The sequence below is a fragment of the Saccostrea echinata genome, unplaced genomic scaffold (assembly GCF_033153115.1).
Source record: "Saccostrea echinata isolate AGI-Se365-2 ecotype Australia unplaced genomic scaffold, CSIRO_AGI_Sech_v1 ptg000005l, whole genome shotgun sequence".
In the NCBI taxonomy this organism is placed as follows: domain Eukaryota; kingdom Metazoa; phylum Mollusca; class Bivalvia; order Ostreida; family Ostreidae; genus Saccostrea; species Saccostrea echinata.
This window is the reverse complement of record NW_026889754.1, coordinates 16376833-16399161: the sequence shown is the minus strand read 5'-3', so window position 1 is coordinate 16399161 and position 22329 is coordinate 16376833. Positions and strand designations below refer to the sequence as shown.

Below are 22329 nucleotides of genomic sequence, written 5' to 3'. Positions count from 1 at the left end.
CTAATGTTTCAAATAGAGAAAATGTTCCGTACAAATACTGGATCAACAGCTCCTTTCCTGTTGCTGACCGCATATCCTTCGGAAACTACTCACTGATGCACAATGAAAAAACAGTTCTCATTATTGTAATTAACGTTGAAGGTAATATTGATAGCTTTATTTTCGTCACAGAGGCATATTTGGTCTTTTAAATGGATGTGATGTTTTTATTAATCTGCATTTTATTGTATCTTATTTTTCGTAAGACTAAAGGCCAAAGTCTGCTATGTATTTATTTGTTTTTGAATATCTGACAACTATCTAGAACTTATTCAATGGAGTACTAGAATAGTAATTTTCAAGATTGTATTCTTTTCTACGTATCGATAAAATATATTTATTAGAATTAGGATTTTACTCGATCATTGCAAGTGCTGTCATGTTTTTCTTCGCTATAATTTTGAAGATACACCTCAGCCACCGTTGAACTTTACATGGAATTCTTATGATGGTGGATATATCAATCTTACCTGGATATCGAATTTTAAAGGAGGAATAGAACAGTTCTTTATATTATCACACAAACAAGGATCAAAATGGACGAAAATTACAAATCTTACAGATCCTGGTGAGAGTAACATGGGATATTATGACCTAGGATCATTGACCCCAGGACAAGAATACTGGTACCAGCTGGAGAGTTGTAATAGAATCAACTGTTCTTCAAGCCCCAGTATATTAAAGGCCAAAATACGAGGTAATAACCTCCCTAAAATTTGAGCAAACCTGTCATAGTTGTAATAAGCATTATAGATATGGGTTTTTTAAACTATAAACGAATACTTTATTTAAAAAAAATTATTGTATTTATTTATACAAGCCCTTTCATTCTAAATGATAATTTAAAACCAATTTGAGATGCTTTGTGAAAAGCACAAGCGAAAGCTGTATAAGCGGGAAATACCTGTCTGTCTTTCCGACTGTTTGCTTGTACTCCTGTCTGTCATTATTTAAACCTTAAATTGTCGACGGATTTTCCGTTATTTCCCGATCATGACAAGGAACACACCATAGGAGTGACCGGTCGGCAGGAGATGCTTACTCCTCTAGTGCATTTGATCCCACCTCTGATGTTTTAGAGTCCATGTTTGCTCTGCTCCTCATTTGTATTGCTTGAAAGGACTTTTGAGCTTGAATACTGTTCGTTATCTCCATATATTTCATGTTAAAATTTTACAGGATCATTGTCTTTCCTTCAGTTAAATGAAAGGTGGCTGAAAGATTGCTGAAAGCAGAGCTCTACCATTCAGTCATCTTTCAGAAATCTTTTAGTTACCTTTCCGTTGACTGAAAGGTGCAGTTTCTTCCTGTATTTCAGTGCAATGACAAAAAATATACATATAATCCCTGTCATTGCTATTGGAGGATCATGGATTGACAGAGGATTGTGTACTGTTTTACGTCATATTCAAAATTTCTTCACTTTATAGAGAGGTCACCATATGCCGGTGAAATGCAGGCTTCATATGCGGCTTCAAATTTAGACCTATACTCGGCACTTCGGACCATTGAACACTGATGGTTCTTTGTCGTCAAAGCCTATTATGGCACGGGACCTTAGTGTTCAAGTTCTAGTCCAAAAGAACCGTGACTTTCACTTCTAATGAGGCTAACTCCTCCATGGCACCTGATCCCACCTCTGATGCTTGGCGAAGGAACAGTCACTACCTATATATGTTGAAGTCTAAGGTCTTGATGCAGCGCGGCGAAGGATCATCGAACCATGACCTCCCGGTTGCAAAGCGAACGCCGTTTCACTAGACTACCGTGACCGATTGGAGTATCTTGGAAAGAAAACGATTACGTATCACTTCGAGCTATATTTTGACCTACTCAGGGTCATTTTGGTAGGTTTCATCTCAATTTCAGCAAAAGTTTAAAATATTTGATTGGTCCATATCTTTGTGCATTGAAAACTTTGGAAGTTCTAACGTCACAGAAATATGTCTTATGATCGGAGGGTATGGCATGATCTTGATCCAAGGTCATTTGTTAAAGTGGAAGGTCACTGACAAATATGCTAATTCCTGTTATGGTCATATCCTGTAAGGGCGAAATATTGGAAGCTTGTATAAACAAAAATATATTCCAACACAAGAAAACTGTTTGACCTTTAACGAAGGTTGTAAGCTGGGTAAGTTCGGTGTTATCTGCACGGTATTTCATTCTTACAAATAAAGTTTGGAATCCAATATTTTACACAAAGATTTTTCATGATTTAAGAGTGTTTAAAGATCTTGACCAAAGATCGTTTTGGCAAGCTCAAGGTCACTGACAGAAAATGTTAATACCTTTGAAAAACTTTTTAAAGTGGAGAAACATTGGATTGTAGAAACAAAGAATCTCAAAGTTGACAAAGACGTCATTGGCCCGAATATGTGTCAGTGGGGATGTTGTTGTGAGATCACTCTTAGAACGTCTAGTTTAAAAAAAGATTTTATTCCCAATGATAAATTTACACACTGAATTGTCGACAGATTTTTCTGTTATCTGCCGATCATAAAAAGGAGCACACGACGGTTGTGACGGGTCGGCAGGGGAAGCTCACTCCTTCATGGCACCTGATCTCACCTCTGATGCTTTTGGTGGTCCGTGTTTGCTCTGCTCCCGATCTGTATTGTATTTAATGGACTTTAAGCTTAAATACTGTTCGTTATCTCCATATTTCATGAAAATGTATGATTTGTATATATTTTTGTAGCAATTAGAAATTTGATTTCTATCATCTCCTCTGATGTGTTTAAATTAATAAATTGAATAGTCTTTTTTTTCTTTTTCTTGATCCTGAAGGTTTAAATTTATTTTCAGCCTTGCCAACATCATTCTCTTCGTCCAATGATACATCAGTGTCCCTTGTGATTGGATCTTCTGTGGCTGTTTGTATTGTGATTCTGGCTGTAGTGATTACGGTTTATTTCCTAAAGAAAAAGTCAGTCCAACAGAATGGAAAAAGCGGAGAAAGGAAAAATGGATGTAAGCATGCTGGTATAAAGTAAATATGACATAACAAAGGTGTGATATTAATAAATTATTGGGCTCATCGGTAATTAACATCAAAAAACGTAGACACGATTAATAACGAGAATTTAGTTATAGGGTTCTTGTCATCTAAAATTTGTTTTAACATCTCATTCCTTTTAAATTCATGCATACCTAGACCACCATTTCCGCAAAGCCATGCATTCAAATCAAATCAGGGATGGGGTAATTGATAAAAGTAATTGTAATTGAGTGAAATTAATCATTTTTTTCAAAGTAATTTGTAATTGACCATTTTTTCAATTACTTGTAATTGAATATAATTAATTACACTGAAAAAATACCCTGTTATTTCAATTACTTTTCAATTACATTTCAGTTTCTTTAATTTAAATAGTACATATTATGTGTATTTAATTGGAATATATTTCCAACGCAGTCACATTTTACAGTTATTTTAACTTATTCAAAGAAGACCTTCCGTTTTTCAAAATCTTTAACTCTTTTTTATCTCAATAAATGAGTTTGAAATATTGGCTGGTTTATAAAAATATTACTTTGTTTAATAATTATAACACATAAAGAATTAATACTAGTTAAATGTTTATCAAAAAAAAAATTTCTACCTCTAATTGGTATAGGAATGTTAGTAAGAGTAACATTTAAATTTTTTGCTGCTTGATTATCAAAAAAGAATAGAAAATAATTCAATGTCTCATTAAGACCTGCCTGGTTGCCCTTCAACTCCCAGCTGTAAATTGCTATGAAAACAACCCTTCAAAATTTTATACCATGCTTTGTTTAAATTCAAAGTTATGACCATTAGAGGTGATTTACTAAATACTATTAAGAATGTTCTACTATTTATATACATGTACTTCAGAAAAGAAATATATTTTGAATCACTATTTAAACATTTAAACAGATCTTTATAAATGTATTCATTTGGTTTCTGAAAGAGTTAAAACAAATATTATTTGTCAACATCTGCAATTTTAGGTGTTTAGCTAGCCTACCTTTAGCTGAAATAATTTGAGAGTATTTTATGGTTGATTCATAAACTCTTGGAAACTTGCTTTTAATCAAATTTCATAAAGGCAGTCAATTAATTGATAAATGTACATGTAAGACTAGGTCTTATGTTGATGAAACACACAAACATGACAGACACCTGACATTGTTTATTTTAAATATTCCCCTACTTTAAATGTACATGCATTTGTTCTTCAAGATTTTTGAAAAGGAAACAAAAAGTAATTGAAATGTATCTAATTACATTCTTCAAAGTAATTGAGAGCAATTAATTACATTTGTAAATATCAATGTAATTGTAATTGCAAGTAATTAACAAATTTTGCAATGTATTTGAAAGTATTTAATTAAATTTCAAAGTAATTGGCCCCAACCCTGATTCAAATATTATTTGGTAATTGTTGCTGATTAATAAAGCAATCTGTGATTAGTGCCCTGTGGATTTCCATAAGTCAATAAAAAAATCTTTAGGACAGCGGCATGTTATACTGTAAACCAACTTTTATTCGCGAGTTTCGCGACCTTTTTTTCATTCGCGAATATTTTTCGTCGCGAGCCAATTATTCACCTAATTGCCTGACGCGACGAGAGTCAGACAGTAGAAGGATCAATTTTTCCATTGTACGAAACGAAGCGATCATAGTAAGTGAACTAGATTTTGTGCAAGCTGATTTATATCGTAATTTGTTACCTCCATTTTAACAAATACGGTTTGCAGAAGAGAGAATCATATAATGATGTGTTTACTTCCTTCAGTCCATTTGTCTTCTACGAAAGGGGTGACACAATCATTTCGCGCCAAATGTCACACGTAAATTATCGTCGCACCTTTTGCTTGGATTGTTCTATTGAATGGTTGTGATCACTTCTATGGAAAGAAATAACGTTTGTTCTTTAACCTGATTCTCAAGCTTCAGAATTTTTATTAACTGCGAATTTTATCACATTTTTTTTGCATTACATATTATATACGGACAGAAGACACTTAAGCAATTGATTTGCTAATTATTCTTACTACATTGTATTTTGTATCCCGTAAGTTGACTAGTCCAATCATAAACAAACTCTCTCCACCTGGCAAATGGACATCCCTTCTTGATTCAGTCTGTTTCCCTCTTTTCTTTCAATGTAACAAAATAATGTACTTTACAAGGTTAGCTTTTTATAAAACTTAGAAAGTCAGCCATTGGCATATCATTCCATGCTTTGTGAAGAACATGGGTTTCTTTGTAATATAGCGACAAGAGTATAGGCCAGTACCCTTAGAGGATTGAGCTTTACTCCCGTAAGATTCTAAGTAAAGAATCGGCAAATGACGTAGACATCACCGTCATCTCTACTGGTTTTCATTTTATTAAAAACACGTTATTAATATAGAAGAAAGGAGAAAGGTCCTGAAATCGATTGAAAAGTAAAATTGTAAACGATTTTAAAAAATGTACACAAAGATGTATTTCAAACTCATTCACAATAAATATTTTAAGACCATCATTGCAAGTGAGTTTTGTCCAGGGGGATTATCAGTATATTGTTTTCCTCTAGCTATAAAGTGACCCGGCCATTTACTTTGCGTCCTAGAGCAGAATTGAAGCATTTTTGTCTCAAACACTTCAAGACAACTTTCCTTGTTAAAACTGTTCACAATTTACTCGTCGAGAATGAGGCCGTCTCATCAATCTATCACTGACCAGAGAGTGTGCAAGAAGAATCGCGTTATGCTTAAAGAGTGATATTAATTTCTTTAGAACGACTCGTTTAGCTATTTTTCCCCCAGAATTCCAGTCTACCCATTTTCATTGCATTTTCATCTCAACGTAACTAGTCAGCCCGCGGGCTAACTAATAAATGACTAACAGACAGTGGCATGTCTTAGATATTCGTTAATCTTTAATATTTGGTTATGACATGTCCTTTAATCTAGCTATAAAATTTGGTTATGACATTTGAGAAAGTCAGTTGTACATCTTGTGTAATCAAGTAGCGTAACTATGTCGCTCCTTAATGACAGAAACATTTAGCACTTCCCTTGCTTATACGTTCCATAGATATTTATTTTTTGAGTCAGGCAAGCTTTTTGAAAGTATCGCGAATATTGTTGGTTCACAGTAGGGTGTGTATGAGAATTTGATATATAGCATTATGAACAACGAATGTCATGAGGACATGATTACAACAACTGTAATTTTATACAGTTCATTAGTCAGTTCACTTTTCACATAATTTAATTCTTCAAGCTCCAGAACCAGACAACACTCAGCCGGATGTTTTATACGCTGCAGTTGACAAGAGTCTCCAGATGAAGAATAAACAACAGACTGAAGTTATGAAGAGTGACGTCAAGGATAAAAATGGTTCTCTCTCTCTCTCTCTCTCCAAAATTGCAATCATCATATTTCATTTCGGTTTCCATAATTTTTATAAAATTTTGCACTGAAGAGAAGAAATTGCAAGGAAAGAAAGAAGAAGCAGAAGCATCTATCATGAACAGCGATTCGCGTACAGTGGTATGATATTTAGCTTGTCCGTAGTATGATGTTTATATCTAGTCAGTGGTAAATGTATGATTATTTTATCAAGTCAGTGTTATGATGTTTATAGCTTGTCAGTGATATGATTATTAGATTATTATACCTAGTCCGTTGTATGATTATTACATCTGTTATGATGCTAAAAACAATCCATCAAGCATTTATCCAATATGACGTGATCGGGAAATGGCGGTTTGTAGATTTTTTTCGGGAATGGAATTCATATAGTGGAAATATAATTTCAAAAAAAACTATCAATCAAGCAAAACTAAAAGTGTGTTTACTGTTACATATAGATATTTCAAATGATAACAATATTTTCGATTTTTTAGTAGGACAAATAAATTTAAAAATCCTACTTTGTGATAAGCGTCATAAAAGAAGAGGGATTTCACGCCTATTCTATATATATGCTCATGAACATGTGAATTTATGAAAACGAAAAATTTAGCGACATAGGGGAGAGAATCATCGAGTCAAATAGACCCCCTTCTTATCCGGATCTATTTTTACCATAATTAAAAAATGTCTAATATGTTTATAGAACAAGATCACTGTTGCTATTTTGTGCTATAAATATATATACTATAAAATATTTATGATCTAGTGAGTCCATAGTAAGCCATAATATCAAAAACGTATAGAGTGTGCGTTCTAAAAATAAATAATTTTTAGAATCAAATTCTCCTTCGTCGGAGATAAAATTTAGTATGTATAGTGACGATAACCAAATCTACTGTCTCTACAAAACATATGTTTCGTATTTTTTTTCTTTTCTTAGAATTTTTTTTGAATTTTTTGACAAAAATATTTTTGGAATATTTTTTACTGATTCGCAGAATCAGGATGGTTTAGTATATATCGAGGTGGAATTTACAAACAAGAACTTCGACTCAGACATAAAGGGGAGACCAGTCATACACGGAGAAGAAAAGAGAACAGAGTACGTGTTCGTGGATTTCTCCAAAAAAGCGCCACCTATACAGAAAACGCAGGATGACGCCAAGTAAACACCTGATCAGTCTTTGGATTGGTCCTCTAGTGAACTCCAATGAGAAGATTGTCGATTAGTTTGTTTAGAAAAGAACTTCTGTTATTGATCAAGAAAAGTTAACCACTTCACCTTTTTTTCTAAGAAGTACTATTTGAATGAACCTTATTGTACAGTCATAGGTTTTTTTTGTTTATATATATATATATATATATATATATATATATATATATATATATATATATATATATATATATATATATATATATATTACTGTCTATAGAATCAAGTTGCTCCAGTTTTAGGGTACTTTGTATTGAAAAACGAAAGCTAAATAAATCTTGAAAATTTATATTGCAATATACGTCTTAAATCCTGTAAGGAAGAAATTATATGTCAATGAAATATTTAGACAGCAAATAGTAATCAAGCTCAGAAGTCCATTAAAACATTACAAATACGCATCCTAGTTTGCTGTTTATGCTAAAATTTGACACCTGTTAAAACGTACGAATTTTGTTTTAAAGCGATAAAAGACAAGTCGTACAGGTAACTGGCATCAAATACCAGTCAGAAATGATATAGTAGTACCATTCCTAAACTGCGAAATGCACCAATGAGTGGATTCGTGCAATCGGTGTGTTAATTCCGGGGAAGTTTTTATCATTGTCGAACATACATACGTGACGTAAACTAGGATTCATTGATTTACCATTGCAACTCTATGCAGCAAGCAATCAAATGATCTGCGCATATAAATTATATAGGACGATACCTCGACGAGTTTGCCGACGATGCACACGTATAGCTATAACAGTATAAATTTTCGTATTTTGATAAACAGGTTTGCCAAAATATAACTACTATCTACACACACTAGAAGATAGGTAGTTTTATATATGCATCGCAAATTTTCCATACTCCATTTTTAAAAAAGAAGACGTATTTCATGTAAAAATGTTAAAAAATAAACGTATCATACATGGACCATATGATTATTGCCCATATGTCTATTTATCGTGAAAAGTAGCATATAAACTGGGAAATATGGAAGAATAATAAGGCAGATGACCTGAAAAGTTTGCAGTGTCATCTTGTAGTTTTTTTCAAGTTTACATTATATGGGAGTTTGGAAATATGAAAAGTTCGCTTAGACAAGCTGATGTAAATGCAAGGTTCAGACACCACATATTCGATATTTTCCTGAAAATCTGTGTTGTAAAATTTTGAGCTGAAATAAATATATAGTTTCAAAGTTAGATGATAATTAAAGTAATTTTTACACACACACACAATCTGCCTCTACCACGTTTTCTTTACCATTATTTCGATGTATGACTTATTAATACTGTAGAATAAAGTTGGTTGTCTTTAAGGGAATCAAAATGTTACAACCTTTATAAACAAACTTACGATTTGCCGCTGTCATGTCTAAATATGCATTATTTGTTCTCCATTTGGTTCCTATAATTACAAATAAAAGTAATCAGTCCTGGCATTCAATTTTATACATTGCCGCTTTATCTGAAAGTTATCAAACTAAGACATGATATTGTAACAATCCAGTGATTTGACAGATTGTTTTGTACAGAGTTATTGAACCTGATTATTGTTGACGTTTGTAGGAAAGTTGAGATGAACTAGTATATATGGATATTTACTTGACATTGCAGGAATATGTATAATTTATGCTTCTCGTGTAATTGATAGGTGATTATTGACAAGTTTAAGTGATTTGTATGTGTTGATACAGTTTGTGCACATGTTTTGAGTTACGTAAAAATCAGCTGCTCATAGCTGTAGTAGAGTTGTGGAATTTTTTGCTTACTTATTATGTCAGGGACTTTTAACTGGTCTTCTTTAGCTGATAAACCGTAGCTTTATAGATGAAATCATGCTTTCTTATAGTTTAACGTGTTTTTAGTTGATTTTCGGTGGTAATTGTCTCGTTGTAAAACTAGCAGGAATTGTTTACAAATTTTGTCGTCGTAATTGCGGGAGTTCGAGCCCGATCGCAAATGTTACGATAGTTTGATGATTTTTAGAGTTAATCGTGTTATTTGTTGTATTAAATGGATTACTTTGATTCAGAATAGTTGTCTTGTATGTAGTTATTCGATTTTTCTATAAACTTCGCCGCTTACAGGAGATGTCGCGGTAGATTCTCCATTATTTTCCGACGTTTTCAACATTTTCCAACTTTTACGTCATGTTTTTGTATGAAAAAGAGAGATTCAAGGAATTTTTCCTCTTCTGCTAGGATCTTTTGTTAAGAGAAGCTGCGTTTTTAGGGGTAAGGATTTAGAACTTAGCATTAGTAGGGCGTTTTGAATTTAGACCTAAGAATGACTTTTTAATTATATTTTAAGAAGAGTCAGGGATATTTCGAGCACATTTTAGGAACTTTCGGAATATTTGTGGAATTTTATAGGAAGTTTTGGTCAATTTTAGTGACTTTTCACGGAGGAATTGGACTTTGGAATTTGCTCTTTGTTGAATTTTTAGCAAACAGGTGTAAACTTTGAGAATTTATTGCAATCATTTGAGTTGTTTTCCTAGGATTTAGGTAATTTATACATTCAGCTGAGGAAGCTAGTTTATTTCTAAATTTCTGCTGTTGTTTAATTACAGATTTAAGACTTAGAAATTTACTGGAATTTTACTAGTGTTGGAAATTGATTAGAAAATTAAGTTCATGGGATTAAGTTTAGTTTTTGGTTTTTACTTTCATCCAGGAGGTCTGGAAGAAAGTTTGAGAGTTAGCAATTTAAACTTTGGAGTTTTACTTTTCCAACATAAGCATTGGGGAGAAGTTGCAGATGACTAGACTAGAGACAGACTGAGACAGAGTTTAGAATTGTTGTTTGTTTATTTGAGAGTTAACCATTATAATAAATTGTAAAATTGTATTTTGTCTCATTCAAATAAAAAGTTTTCTAAAGCTGAAGGTTTCCAACCAAGTTGGAAATGCATGATTGTAAAGATTAAGAACTGAGTAAAGAGATACTGTGTATTTAGAGAATTTTGGTGACTTCCTAGAATCTAGATTGTAAAAGGATTTAAAGGTAGAGAAGAAAAGCTGAGAGATTTCGTTTATTAATAAATTTAGTGTAACTTAGAGAGCGCGGGTTAATAATAGGAGGTATAAGTTGTAGGCAGTGGTGAGTGATAGAGATGTCTGAGTAACGAAAAGGTTATTGATAAAGGTTTCATTTTTTGAATATATTTAATATTCCCAAAAACCAAAATGAATTTGAATTACCATATCTATATTGGATTCCGAAACTTCAAATTTGTGCAAACAAAGATACATAACGGGTTCCAGTAAATGTTCTACTAAGCCTCTTTCTTCACTCCTTACTAAGATATTAACAGTAGTGAAAGAGAAACTTCAAGAGTTCTGTGCAACAATATATTCGAGAAGTGGTGTAAATCAGCTGTGGGCATTAAAAAATTCCAAGGAACTTTGGGAACATTTGAAATTACAAAATTTTACCAAAATCAACAACATAAAAACTTTTCAACTTAATATACAACTCTTCCCACGATAAATTAAAGTCCAGACTTTCTGACAGCTGCTTTTTCAATAAAAATGGAACTCGTAAATTTACTTATCTTGTTATTGGTCATTTGCAAAATAACTTTGTAAGAAAACAATCTGTTTGTACACACAAGTACTCTGAAGTTGACATTAAAGATGCTTGAGTTTCTGATTGACAATAACTATGTTGTTTTTGGAGACCAGGTCTTCCAACAATCTATAAGAATTTCCATGGGTACCAATTGCGCCCCGTTACTAGCAGACTTTTTTTGTATTCTAATGAAGCAGAATTTGTTCAAATTCTTTTACGTGAAAAGAAGAAAATACTTGCTGTGGCCTTCAACTCGACATTTAGATAAATCGACAACGTATTGTCAATTAACAATGTTTTTTTTTTTCATTCTTATGTCGACATGATATATCCCGGTGATCTTGAGATAAAAGATACCACAGTGTCTAACACATCTGTTTCATATTTATATATTTTATAAGAAAAAGACGTTAATAGTAATCTAACAACCAAGCTTTATGATAAACGTGATGACTTTAACTTTTCAATCGTCTACTTGCCTTACTTATGCAGCAATATACCTTCATCACCTGCATACGGGGTTTATATCTCTCAGTTGATTCGATACACCAGAGCATGCTTTACGTATGAACAATTTCTAAAACGAGGTAAGTTATTGACAAACAAGTTGATGAAACAGGAATATCAGCAGTCTTGTTTAAAGTCATCATTTCGTAAATTTTATGGTCGATACAATGACCTTGTCAGCAAATACAATCTATCGTTAAGTCAAATGCTGACTGACTTTTTTCATACTAATTGTAAGGCCATTCTTTACACACTGAATTGTCGACGGATTTTTCCGTTATTTCCCGATCATGACAAGGAGCGCACGGTGGGTGTGACCGGTCGGCAGGAGATGCTCACTCCTCCATTACACATTATCTCACCTCTGATTTCTTAGAGGTCAATGTTTGCTTTGCTCCTGTTTTGTAATATTTAATGGACTTTTGAGCTCGAATACTGTTCCTTATCTCCACATATTTCGTGGTATAAATAACGAAGTATGTCATAGGGGTTAAAAAGCTAACACATAACGTCAATGTTAATCAAACATTCGCCGAGTGAAAATGAAACGCAACGAAAATTCATTTAAACAAATATATGAAATGAGAGTTTAAAAGCATATCCCATGAATATCATGTGTGATTCATAAGGAATGTAAGTTTAAGAATCAGGTACACTGATTTGTTTTCATTATTTTTTTTCATAATAAAGACGGGCAGTGTTTTAAAACACCGATCAGACTTTCCTCCGTCGTGCTTTACGACAAAATGCAAAAGTTCATCACTACGGCCCATACATGTTATTCGTAAACATAAAAACGTCACTCCAAATTGAAAGCTTGCATTCTATGGTACTTTGAAAGAGCTGCTAGAATCGAGGTTAACATGAAAAGATGAAAATTCTTCGATCCTATGTACAAAATGTAAAAAAAAAAAAAAGAAAGAAAAAAGAACGCAGCAATGTTAATGCTTCCCGAAGCTTTAAAATGCGCTCAAAACATAATATTGCATTGCGAGGTCGGTTTTGGTTTTAATTTATAAGTATTGAACTTTAGTACTTCCAATTAATATAGAGGGTTTCCTCGTCTATATATTAACATATTTGTTACATGTATGTTATCACATTATTTTGTTGATCACGTGACGGTCATTTATAATTTTTTGAAGTGTTTCATATAAATCGCTTCGGCGCAGCTGATTAACACATAATTAATAACATTTTGGTATATAAATGAACTCATCGTATCCTTGTGTACCCGAAATGTGCTTGGGAAAAGTCATAGTATTACTTGGGTACAAAATATTTCGTGAGAAATTTAACTTACCTACAAATTTGAGGGTATTTCCAGACAATATCGTAATCTGTATTAAAACAAAGCCAACACACATTTTTCCCAAGCAAGATTCGGTTAGAGAACAACCTCTTCTTACAGATTTCCACAAAAATTCTCAGATTAATCCTTATTAATCACCTGCGCCGGACTCTTTTATACACACAAAATAAATTCTACCTCCAACCATGGGTATAAAACACAGAACATTTCAAAAGTATATTTTTCATAAGCATTTTGAACATGCTGAATATCAATCAAGGGTAGGTAAGCGGTGTATTTATAAAATATTCGGACATCAAAGACTTAAAAAACCTTTAACAACCCGTGAATTTTGCAATAGGTATCTCGCATTTTACGTGCAGTTTGAAATAAAGTGTAAAGTTGTAAAGTTCATGACACTCTCCCCGTCATAACACCTCAAGTTGGCAGCGACTTGACGTCATTTTCCATTATGACGTCATATTTTGGTGGTTCAGAGAAGTGAAGGCACAGAGTGCACTGTGATATTCTACGGGAAGCCTTAACCTACCTGCGAAGTGATGGCAGTAAGATGCTAATTTCACAAGACTACTTAATAATTTTCAGAAAAACAAGAAAAATAAGATATCAAAAAAATATATATCTAAAAAAATAGATAATGATAATGAGTAACATACATGAGTAACATGCATTTTACTTTTGAATAAAAATAAAAAGACTTTACATGCTTCCTTCACATCTTACTTTCACTCTGGGCAACTAGTAATGAAATGTGAAAGATTATAATAAAGCTGAGTCTTTTTGTGAAAGATTTAACAAAAAATTAACAAATGTGTATTTCGACCCAAGTCTTTCCTTTAATGGATAATTTTCCGATCATTGACAGCCTTGGCTTTTTTTTTGGATGAGAGTAACATTCTTAAATGTTTTTCGGAATTCGATTTTTCTTCAATGACATTTTCTATATCTAAAAAAAAGGCGATAAGGTTTATGTCTAATTTATTCTAACGGATTATTAGTCATTTGCTTAATTTGTAAAAAAAAAAATCAATAAGTCAGGAACAGCACTGATTCTTAATGCCATGTGACTAAAGGACGCTCACAGATTCGGAAATGCAACCTTATTAAAATTTTGACAACATATGAAAATTTGTATTAATATATCCATCATAACAATAATGCAAAAAATACTATAAAAGACTTCTTTTATTTGAAGTAGTGAAAAGTAGTGAAAAAGTCGCTTGCCATTTTATCAGTGAAAAAATATATATATCAAAAGTTAATATAATCGTTATTAGCAAGCTTTAAATGTTCGAAAATTTGTGGGGTTTTGTAGCGACTGATGATCAGGTTAGCAAGAATAAATGCATTTATTTCTTCTTGTACGGAATTGGAGGATCAATTCATTCATAGAGATAAAAGGGACAACTCATGAAAAGATCTCTCAGCAGGTAACAGAGGGAGAAACAAAATGTGATATTAAGACGTAATATTTCTCCACAAACTATATCACATCCTTGTTAGTTAAAAAAAAAATTGGCAGAATTTACTTTCTTCCTCGTAAACATATGTATATGTAAGATAAGAGCAGAGCAGAAGGAAGTTCAGCGGTTCATAGAATAACGTTTACAGTCATGAAGCTTTCACGAAAGCTGGGCAATGTTGAACTGAAATTGAAATTGTGTTGAAGTGATTTGGCTTAGAAGTGAAAGATGAGTGGATTCAACCTTCTCTGCCTAACTTTTTTGGGGATGTTTTGTTTTCTAGAAGGTAGGACAATAAGGGTAATTTAACTATGGACCTGACATCCCCCTATTTTCATGTAAATTTAGAGCTAAAATGTAGATACATAATACAGCAGTGAGGGTTATTTATCTTACAAACGCCTGTCTGACACAGGACCTCGGTTTTTAAGGTCTCATCCGAAGGACCCGCCAATTCACTTCAAAGTGCCGGGCGCATGGCAAAGGAACAGTTGCTACCTATTTTTTATCGACTTAGGTCAGTCGCGGCCGAGATTCGAACTTACGACCTTCCGATTACAAAAAATACGCATACAAATCAAAATTTAAAAAAATTACTATAATGAACAAAAGAAATAAATGTAGAAATTCATTTTTTAGGAAAAAGAAAACAATAAAAGATTTTGAAAAATTACGGATCATAGTAAAATAGTTACATATGCTCTTTCACTCTCTGTGTACACTATCTGCGATCTTTGAAGACCGCGATTTTTAAAAATATATTAAGTTCAAATATCCAAACCAAACTAATATGACTTGGATTTATATAGGTAAGATTTTGGTATGCAATAAATATAGCTATGTCCATTCGCTTTTAACACGAACTTTATGGAAAACCTTGTCTTAAATTCCAAAGTATTTACTGAATAGTAAAAGAGATACATGTATATCCTAAAATGTATTAGCCAATCAGATTTCAATAGACTTGCATATATATCTTTGCGTTACATTTAAATAGTAGCTTAATGTAGAGGTCAATCATGCCTAAACTTTCTCCTGCCTTGTCAAAAACTAGGGGGGAAGGGTAATTAAAAGTTTCAGCCAATCAAATTGCAACACATCTGAAGCGTGTGTTTCAAGAATTTTCGTGTATATAACACTGTAGAATATTTTTTTATACTAACCTCTATTTTACATTTCTAAACATTTTGTCTGAAAATAAGAAAGTTGTTGAGATTTTTGTTTCAGCCATTCAGAGTAAAGCGCTTGTGCGTCATACTAATTTGATCATATAATCTCCTTAAGACCACTAAAAAATCTTTTCATTTTGAGTCCAAACTATTTCATCAAAAATGTTAAAAGTTAAGGCTATATATACGTAGGTTGTCCGGAAAATCGTGGACAAAGCATTTATATAGAACGATAATGGGCGTACTAAGCTGAAATTTCAGCAAATGTTTATTTATCATATTTAAGTACATCTTAATTTTTTGATAAAATATATACAAAAATAAAGATTTTATTATGTTTGAATGTGCACAGGGTAGGGTCCTACGACGCACGATTAAAAAACCAGGGAATCATAAAAGAATACATAAGTATTATTTCGGAATAAAAATGTTGAATAGATAAGGTTGGGGTAAAAATTATCCTATTTGTAATCCACTATCTTTTATGTCGTCTTTTGGAAAATTTAAAGGCATTTCCTTAGTTTTGGGCACTTTCTCAAGCATTAGGAATGGGAAAGTGTAAACAAAACACACGAAAAATGGCGACGTTTGATGACGTTATAAAACACTAGAGGACAGTTCAGTTTTATTTAGCTGTAGTAATGACGCCCTAAGAGACTTTAAAAGACGACAGAAGAAAAAGATATACAAATATAACTAGATCTTTAGCATACAAGTGAAATTGTAGTTTTCTAAGCGAAAACTTTTATGGAGTCCCCGGGTAGGAAAAAACATACGGACAAACAGCTACTGGCAATAGCTAAAGACAATTTCACTGTAGACCGTCAATATAAGATAGCCTATTTAGTTGAATGATAGTGAGAGCACTGTCCATAACGTATTGTTATACCCTTATAAATATCTTTCTACATATTTATTACAAATAAAAAAGTCAAAGAAAGTAAATGTTTTTTTTTTTTATGGGTTTTTTAGCAATCTCATTGTTGTCGGTCTGTCAGTCCAACATAAGAATTGTTAGACAGCAACGTCACTGCTACGTCACAAGTAACTAGTCGTCGTTCAATATTGGCGACACGGAAAGAACCGAAGTTTCAAGAGTTACCGCGTACCATACTATTTAAAAGAAGGCGTCAAGGGAAAAATAATGTTTTGTGAAAAAAAAATTTGCTATTATATAAATATTGCATGTAGTTGAGTGTAACATTGATAATTTTCACCCCAAGAAAACCATTGTCAACCGAGGCGTTTTCGAGGGGTGAACATTTCCAATGTTACACTCAACTACATACAATATTTATAAAATAACACATTTTTTTATATATATTTAATATATTATACTGAATGTTTTATACAAATATATATTAAATCAAACGTTGCGCGCATAAACTCTGCGCAGTCAATATTTTTTTTGGAAAATCACCCGTCGTCAAGCAATGTTGATTGTTGCTACTCTGGAGGGCGTGACTTCATTATTCAACGGGTAATATTGTTTTTTAACAAATGTTTCTCGACGAAGCAGATTCAACTAATTTACATGAAAGTATAATATAATAATTTACTGGGGTTTTTTCATTCTTTTATTGTTGTCATTTTTATTAAAATAGCCAGAATATTACTTATAAAGAAATTTTTAATCATATGAGTAAATCTGCTTAAAGGTTTCAATTTTAGTGTTTTATCTTAAGTGAATGGTATACCAAAACAGTTATAGACTGGGATTTGGGAAACATATGATTTGTTGGACCTGAATGTGAAAATGTTGCCCTTGGCCTGCGGCCTTGGGCAACATTTTCACCTTCAGGTTCAACAAATCATATATTGCCGTCATACGCAGTCAATAACTGTATATCAATAAATCTTCAGAAAGTCTCATGTCTGTGCGAGACTAGTTCCTAAACTGTTTATGGAGGAATAAAGGGAAACCTCAAGTATGTGCATCAACGAAATTTCCAAATTTAATTGGGGCTTATCCAATTTTATTGTTAAGCAAAAAAAAAAAAAGAAACGTGACGCTGCTTTTAACACTTTGACTTTATCACCCGTGCGCCGTAAAGCGTTTGAAGGAACCATACATCATTCCCGTTGACAGTATTGTACTACCTGTTGTTCTTAATCCTAGACAGATATCATTTCGTGAGGAACTCAAGAAAACTCTAGATGATATGAAAGCCAATAAGGTCGATCAACCAAGTGACTGGGTTAACTCCCTTTTAATTGCAGAAAAATCCAAAACAGGAAAATTATGTATAGGTCTTGATTCCCGTGCCTTGAATAAAACCATCAAACCTGAACATTTCCACTTTCCTACTATTGAAGATATCACAATCAGATTACTCGAAGCCACAGACTTTTGGTATAAATAGTACACAGGAAGTTTTTTTTTTCAAAATTTAAAGGAGTATTGTTCAGCATTTTTACAGTCTTGAAGGTGTTAAAGTGGACATTGTTGATATATTTGGGGGGGGGGGGATAAAGAGGAACATAACAGGCAACTTAAATCCGTAGTGCAGAAATTCAAAAAAAAATCTTTCCCTAAATAAGGACAAATGTCTATTCAGTAAGACAATGGGCCATGTGATCTCTAAGGGAGTAGTAAAGCCTAATCGAGAAAAGTTGAAACAATCATCAACATGTAACCAATAACGGAAAACAAAGAATTTGGAGTATCTGGAAGGAACTGTTATCTATCTTGCCAAATTTATTCCAAACACGTCGATGATAAATGAACCAATCAGAAAGTTAATCAGACATGAAAATATGTTTATCTGGGAGAAACCAAAACAGAGTGAGTTCAAGGCTATCAAGGAAAGAACAAGGTTCACTTAGGGCCTTTTTTGGCCCTGTGAATTTCTGAAAAACGGAAACTGCTTAGTTTTAGTTGACAATGCATTAAATGTCATTTAGACTTTTGGCGATTGCAAATCTACCAAAAATGACATAATTTTCTGGCTAGCCAATGCATTATGACGTCAAGGAATGCGTCATTTTCCTCATATCTTGAACAATTCTACAAAAACAGCCAATTTGTAAAGCTATTTTTCGATATTTAATATAGAGCGCAATCTCTGATCTAAAATATGCAATTATTTATTGATAGAACCGTTTCTGAGGATTACGAAACATGTTTTATTTTTTTTTGTGATCAGAGGGTGCGCTCATATTCTTCTCTGAAAGTACTTAAATATACATGTTTTCCCTAAAATTCAAGAACATTGCAATTCCATTAAGCTTGTTTTCCAAGACCTGGACTTTAAGGAGAAAAATTTTATTGGGAAATGAAAGCACTAAGTCTCTACTTTATCTTGATGTTTAAAATGGAACATAGATGTTAGTCAATAAATTGGTATATCTACAGGGCCATTTTATGCATAAAGTGAACCTAGCTCTTTTGTTTAGGAAACCAGTCCGTTCTTTTTTCAATATGAAAAACCCTATTTGTGTTAGTGTAGATGCGTCAAAATTTGGACTAGGTCAGGTGCTTATTAGGGATATAAAACCAGCTACATATGCTTCTAGAGCATAAACAGAAACAGAGAAACGTTATGCACAAATAGAAAAAGAACTGTTAGCTGTTTTGGTCCAGAAAGATTCCACCAGTATACCTATAGAGTAGATGTGATGGCTGAAAATGACCACAGACTATTGGAAAGCTTTCTTAAGAAATCATTGGTTCAAGCGCCATAAAAACTACAAAGACTCTTACTTCGCCTTCAGAAATATTGCCTTGAATTCAAATACACTCCAGGAAAAATTGGAAATAGCTTACACACTATCTCGTGCTTGTCTATCTTCCTTCAAAAAACAGAAAGAAGAAATGGACGAAATTGAAGCTTATGTTAATTCTGTGTTTCTTGGGGGAATTCCTATAGCTAGGGATACTCTAAAAGACATCAAGAAAGAAACCATGGATGACACAATTCTAAGGAAAGTGATAAATCGTTACAAGAATATTGGAAGATGAAATCAGAACTTACATGTGTTGATGGATTTATCATGTTGCATGAAAGAATCGTTTTTCCAGAAGTCATACAGCCAGACATTCTTAGATACTTACATGTGGGACAATTCGGCATTGAAAAAACGATCCATGTGCAAGACCTTTAGTTTTTTGGATTGGAATGAATGCAGACATTACAGAAATGATATCAAAATGTAACAACTATATGGTTTATAGAAATGGAATCAGAATTAAAAGAACCATTAAGACCACACCTATTCCAGAGGGACCTTGGCAATAAGTTGATTTAACTTGTTTACACTAAACAATGAAGATTACTTTGTGATTGTAGACTGTAGATTATGACTCCAAATTCTTGAATTAAACAAACTTGAAGACACCAGGAACAAAACTAACATCATGCACATGAAGTCGGCATTTGCACGCCATGGTATCCTATTTAAAGTGAGGGGTGATAATGGACCGCAGACAGGGTTTTCCATGAGCTGTTTTACTGTGTCGGGCCCGACACAGTAAAATTTCCTCCGACACAGTAACGATTCAAATTTTATGCGTAAAATTTTTGCGACACAGTAAGATCTGTGAAAATCAGAACATAAATTCTCTCTAACTGAAACATTAATCAAAGAAATCTACCGTCTTTCAATTTTTAAGGCAGAGCACTTAATCATCTCTTAATTAGGGCACTTTGTCTTGCTTCTCCTTGCATAATCAATTAGCTCCTAGACCCTCGCTGGACTTCACGCATGAAGGAAGAAAGAGAAATAATTTGTTTTCACACTTCCCTGTACACATGGTACATGTAACCGTATAATTGCTAGTTGCATTTTTAAATGTAATTTAAAAATTAAAAAACTTATTATAAATATATATCTTTATACTTCAGAATTACGTCTCTAGAATTATGTTGGCACTATGAGTCAAACATCGTACCGTAATCGTTAATTTAATAATTGATGTATAAATATATTCAATTTTTTGAAGAATTTAAAGATACCCCCTACAAAAGTGTTTTACAATTCTAAAATTTCTTTTTTTAAATTCTGTAATTCGATCAACTGACAAATCTCGACAAATTTACTTTTAAAGATGGTAAGTAGATCGATTGTATCGATAAGAATTTCCTCTGCTCTTCAGAGCGTGTGTTAAATATGAAGTTATATATATATAAACAAAAATATCAAGGTTTAATGTATACGTACAACTTGTAGACAGTGATACAAGTACATTATATATAAGTTTTTTTTAATCGTACTTATTTTTTTTTAGTTGTGTGTTGGGGGGCTACAGTTGGTTTGTCTTATAGTACATTGTATGTACATTATTTATATGGATACATTCTAATTGATTTAAGTATCCACTAATTTATAATTCTATTCACATGTACGACCATACCATTTGTATAGCGAATTAGTGATTCCAAAAAAAATTGTGTGTGTTTATGCTTTTGTAATTATAATGAATATAGTGGTTCAGTTGCGAATTTGATCGCGAAAATACCGCGAATATTAGTGGTTCACGTGAAGTCTGCAACACAGTGAAATTTCAAATGATGGAGAACCCTGGCAGAGATTTCCAGGACTTCGCCAAAGAATGGTCGTTTAAACATATTAAGTCCCTATAATCTACAAGGAAATGGACTAGCTGAAAAAAAAACTTTCCAGACAGTAAAACGTATGCGCAGCTAGTTAAGGCTTCCCGACGCTTGAAAATGCGTTCAAAATGTAATATTGCATTGCGAGGTAGGCATTGGCTTTAATGTGTAAGCTATGTACTTAATTACAGCCGATTTATGAAGATGGTTCCCTTGGCTATATATTAACATATATTTTATATCACATGGCGATGTTGATCACTTGACGGTCATTTATATTTTTGAAGTGTTTCATATAAATCGCTTCGGTACAGCAAATTAACCAAATAATTATAAACATTTTGTTATAAAAATAAACTTATCGTATCCTTATATACCTGATAAGTGCTTGGAAAAATTCATAGTATTACTTGGGTGAAAGAGATATTTCATGAGAAATGCATTTCAAAACTATACTTTTCGTAAGCATTTTGAACACGCCGACTTTCATTCAAGGGTATGTTAGCGATGTATTTTTTAAAATATTCGGACATATAAGATTTAAAACTACTATAACGACACATGAATTTAACAATAGCGCTCTAACATTTTACACGCAGTTTCAAATAAGGTATAAAGTTCATGACACTCTCCCCGCCATAACAGATCAAGTTGGCAGTGACTTGACGTCATTTTCCATTATGACGTCATATTTTGGTAGTTCTGAAAAGTGAAGGGCCAGCGTGCACTGTGATTTTTTTTTTGGGGGGGGGGGGGAGCTTTAAGCTATCTGGAAAAAGCCTGGGTAGATGGAAAGGATCCATACATCAGTCTACTGGAATATCGCAATACTCTAACAGATGTTGACTCTCCGGCGCAGGTACTGATTAGTAGGAAACTTAGATCTCTTATACCCATCACTAAAGAACAGCACAGACCTAAAGTTATTCCAGCAGAAAAAAAATATTAAAAGAGAAGCTTACAGAACCAACAAAAGAACCATTTCAACAGTGCACAGAAATATCTCCATACCTGAAACAAGAGCATAAAGTGCGATTCCAACATGGAGGACAATGGACGCCAGGATATGTGAATGAAAAGTCAAATTCATGATAGATCTTACAGCATTGAAAATTTAAATGGTCA

The 22329-nt window shown here is 33.0% G+C and overlaps 1 protein-coding gene across 1 annotated transcript; it reads left to right on the top strand.

The window, feature by feature from the left end:
- Positions 1-618: 618 nt before the first annotated feature.
- LOC133179721 (uncharacterized) lies at positions 619-7588 on the top strand. Its single transcript, XM_061314414.1, has 5 exons — positions 619-736; positions 2848-3012; positions 6285-6401; positions 6487-6554; positions 7418-7588. Exons 1-5 carry the CDS (start codon positions 619-621, stop codon positions 7586-7588), a joined length of 639 nt encoding a protein of 212 aa, XP_061170398.1.
- Positions 7589-22329: the final 14741 nt, after the last annotated feature.

Bases quoted from the DNA above. Each gene is read 5' to 3' on its own strand.
- LOC133179721 (XM_061314414.1), top strand. From the start codon at position 619: ATGGGATATTATGACCTAGGATCATTGACCCCAGGACAAGAATACTGG. The intron at 737-2,847 runs GTAATAACCTCC...ATTTATTTTCAG, and splicing joins ATTAAAGGCCAAAATACGAG to CCTTGCCAACATCATTCTCT. The intron at 6,555-7,417 runs GTATGATATTTA...ACTGATTCGCAG, and splicing joins ACAGCGATTCGCGTACAGTG to AATCAGGATGGTTTAGTATA.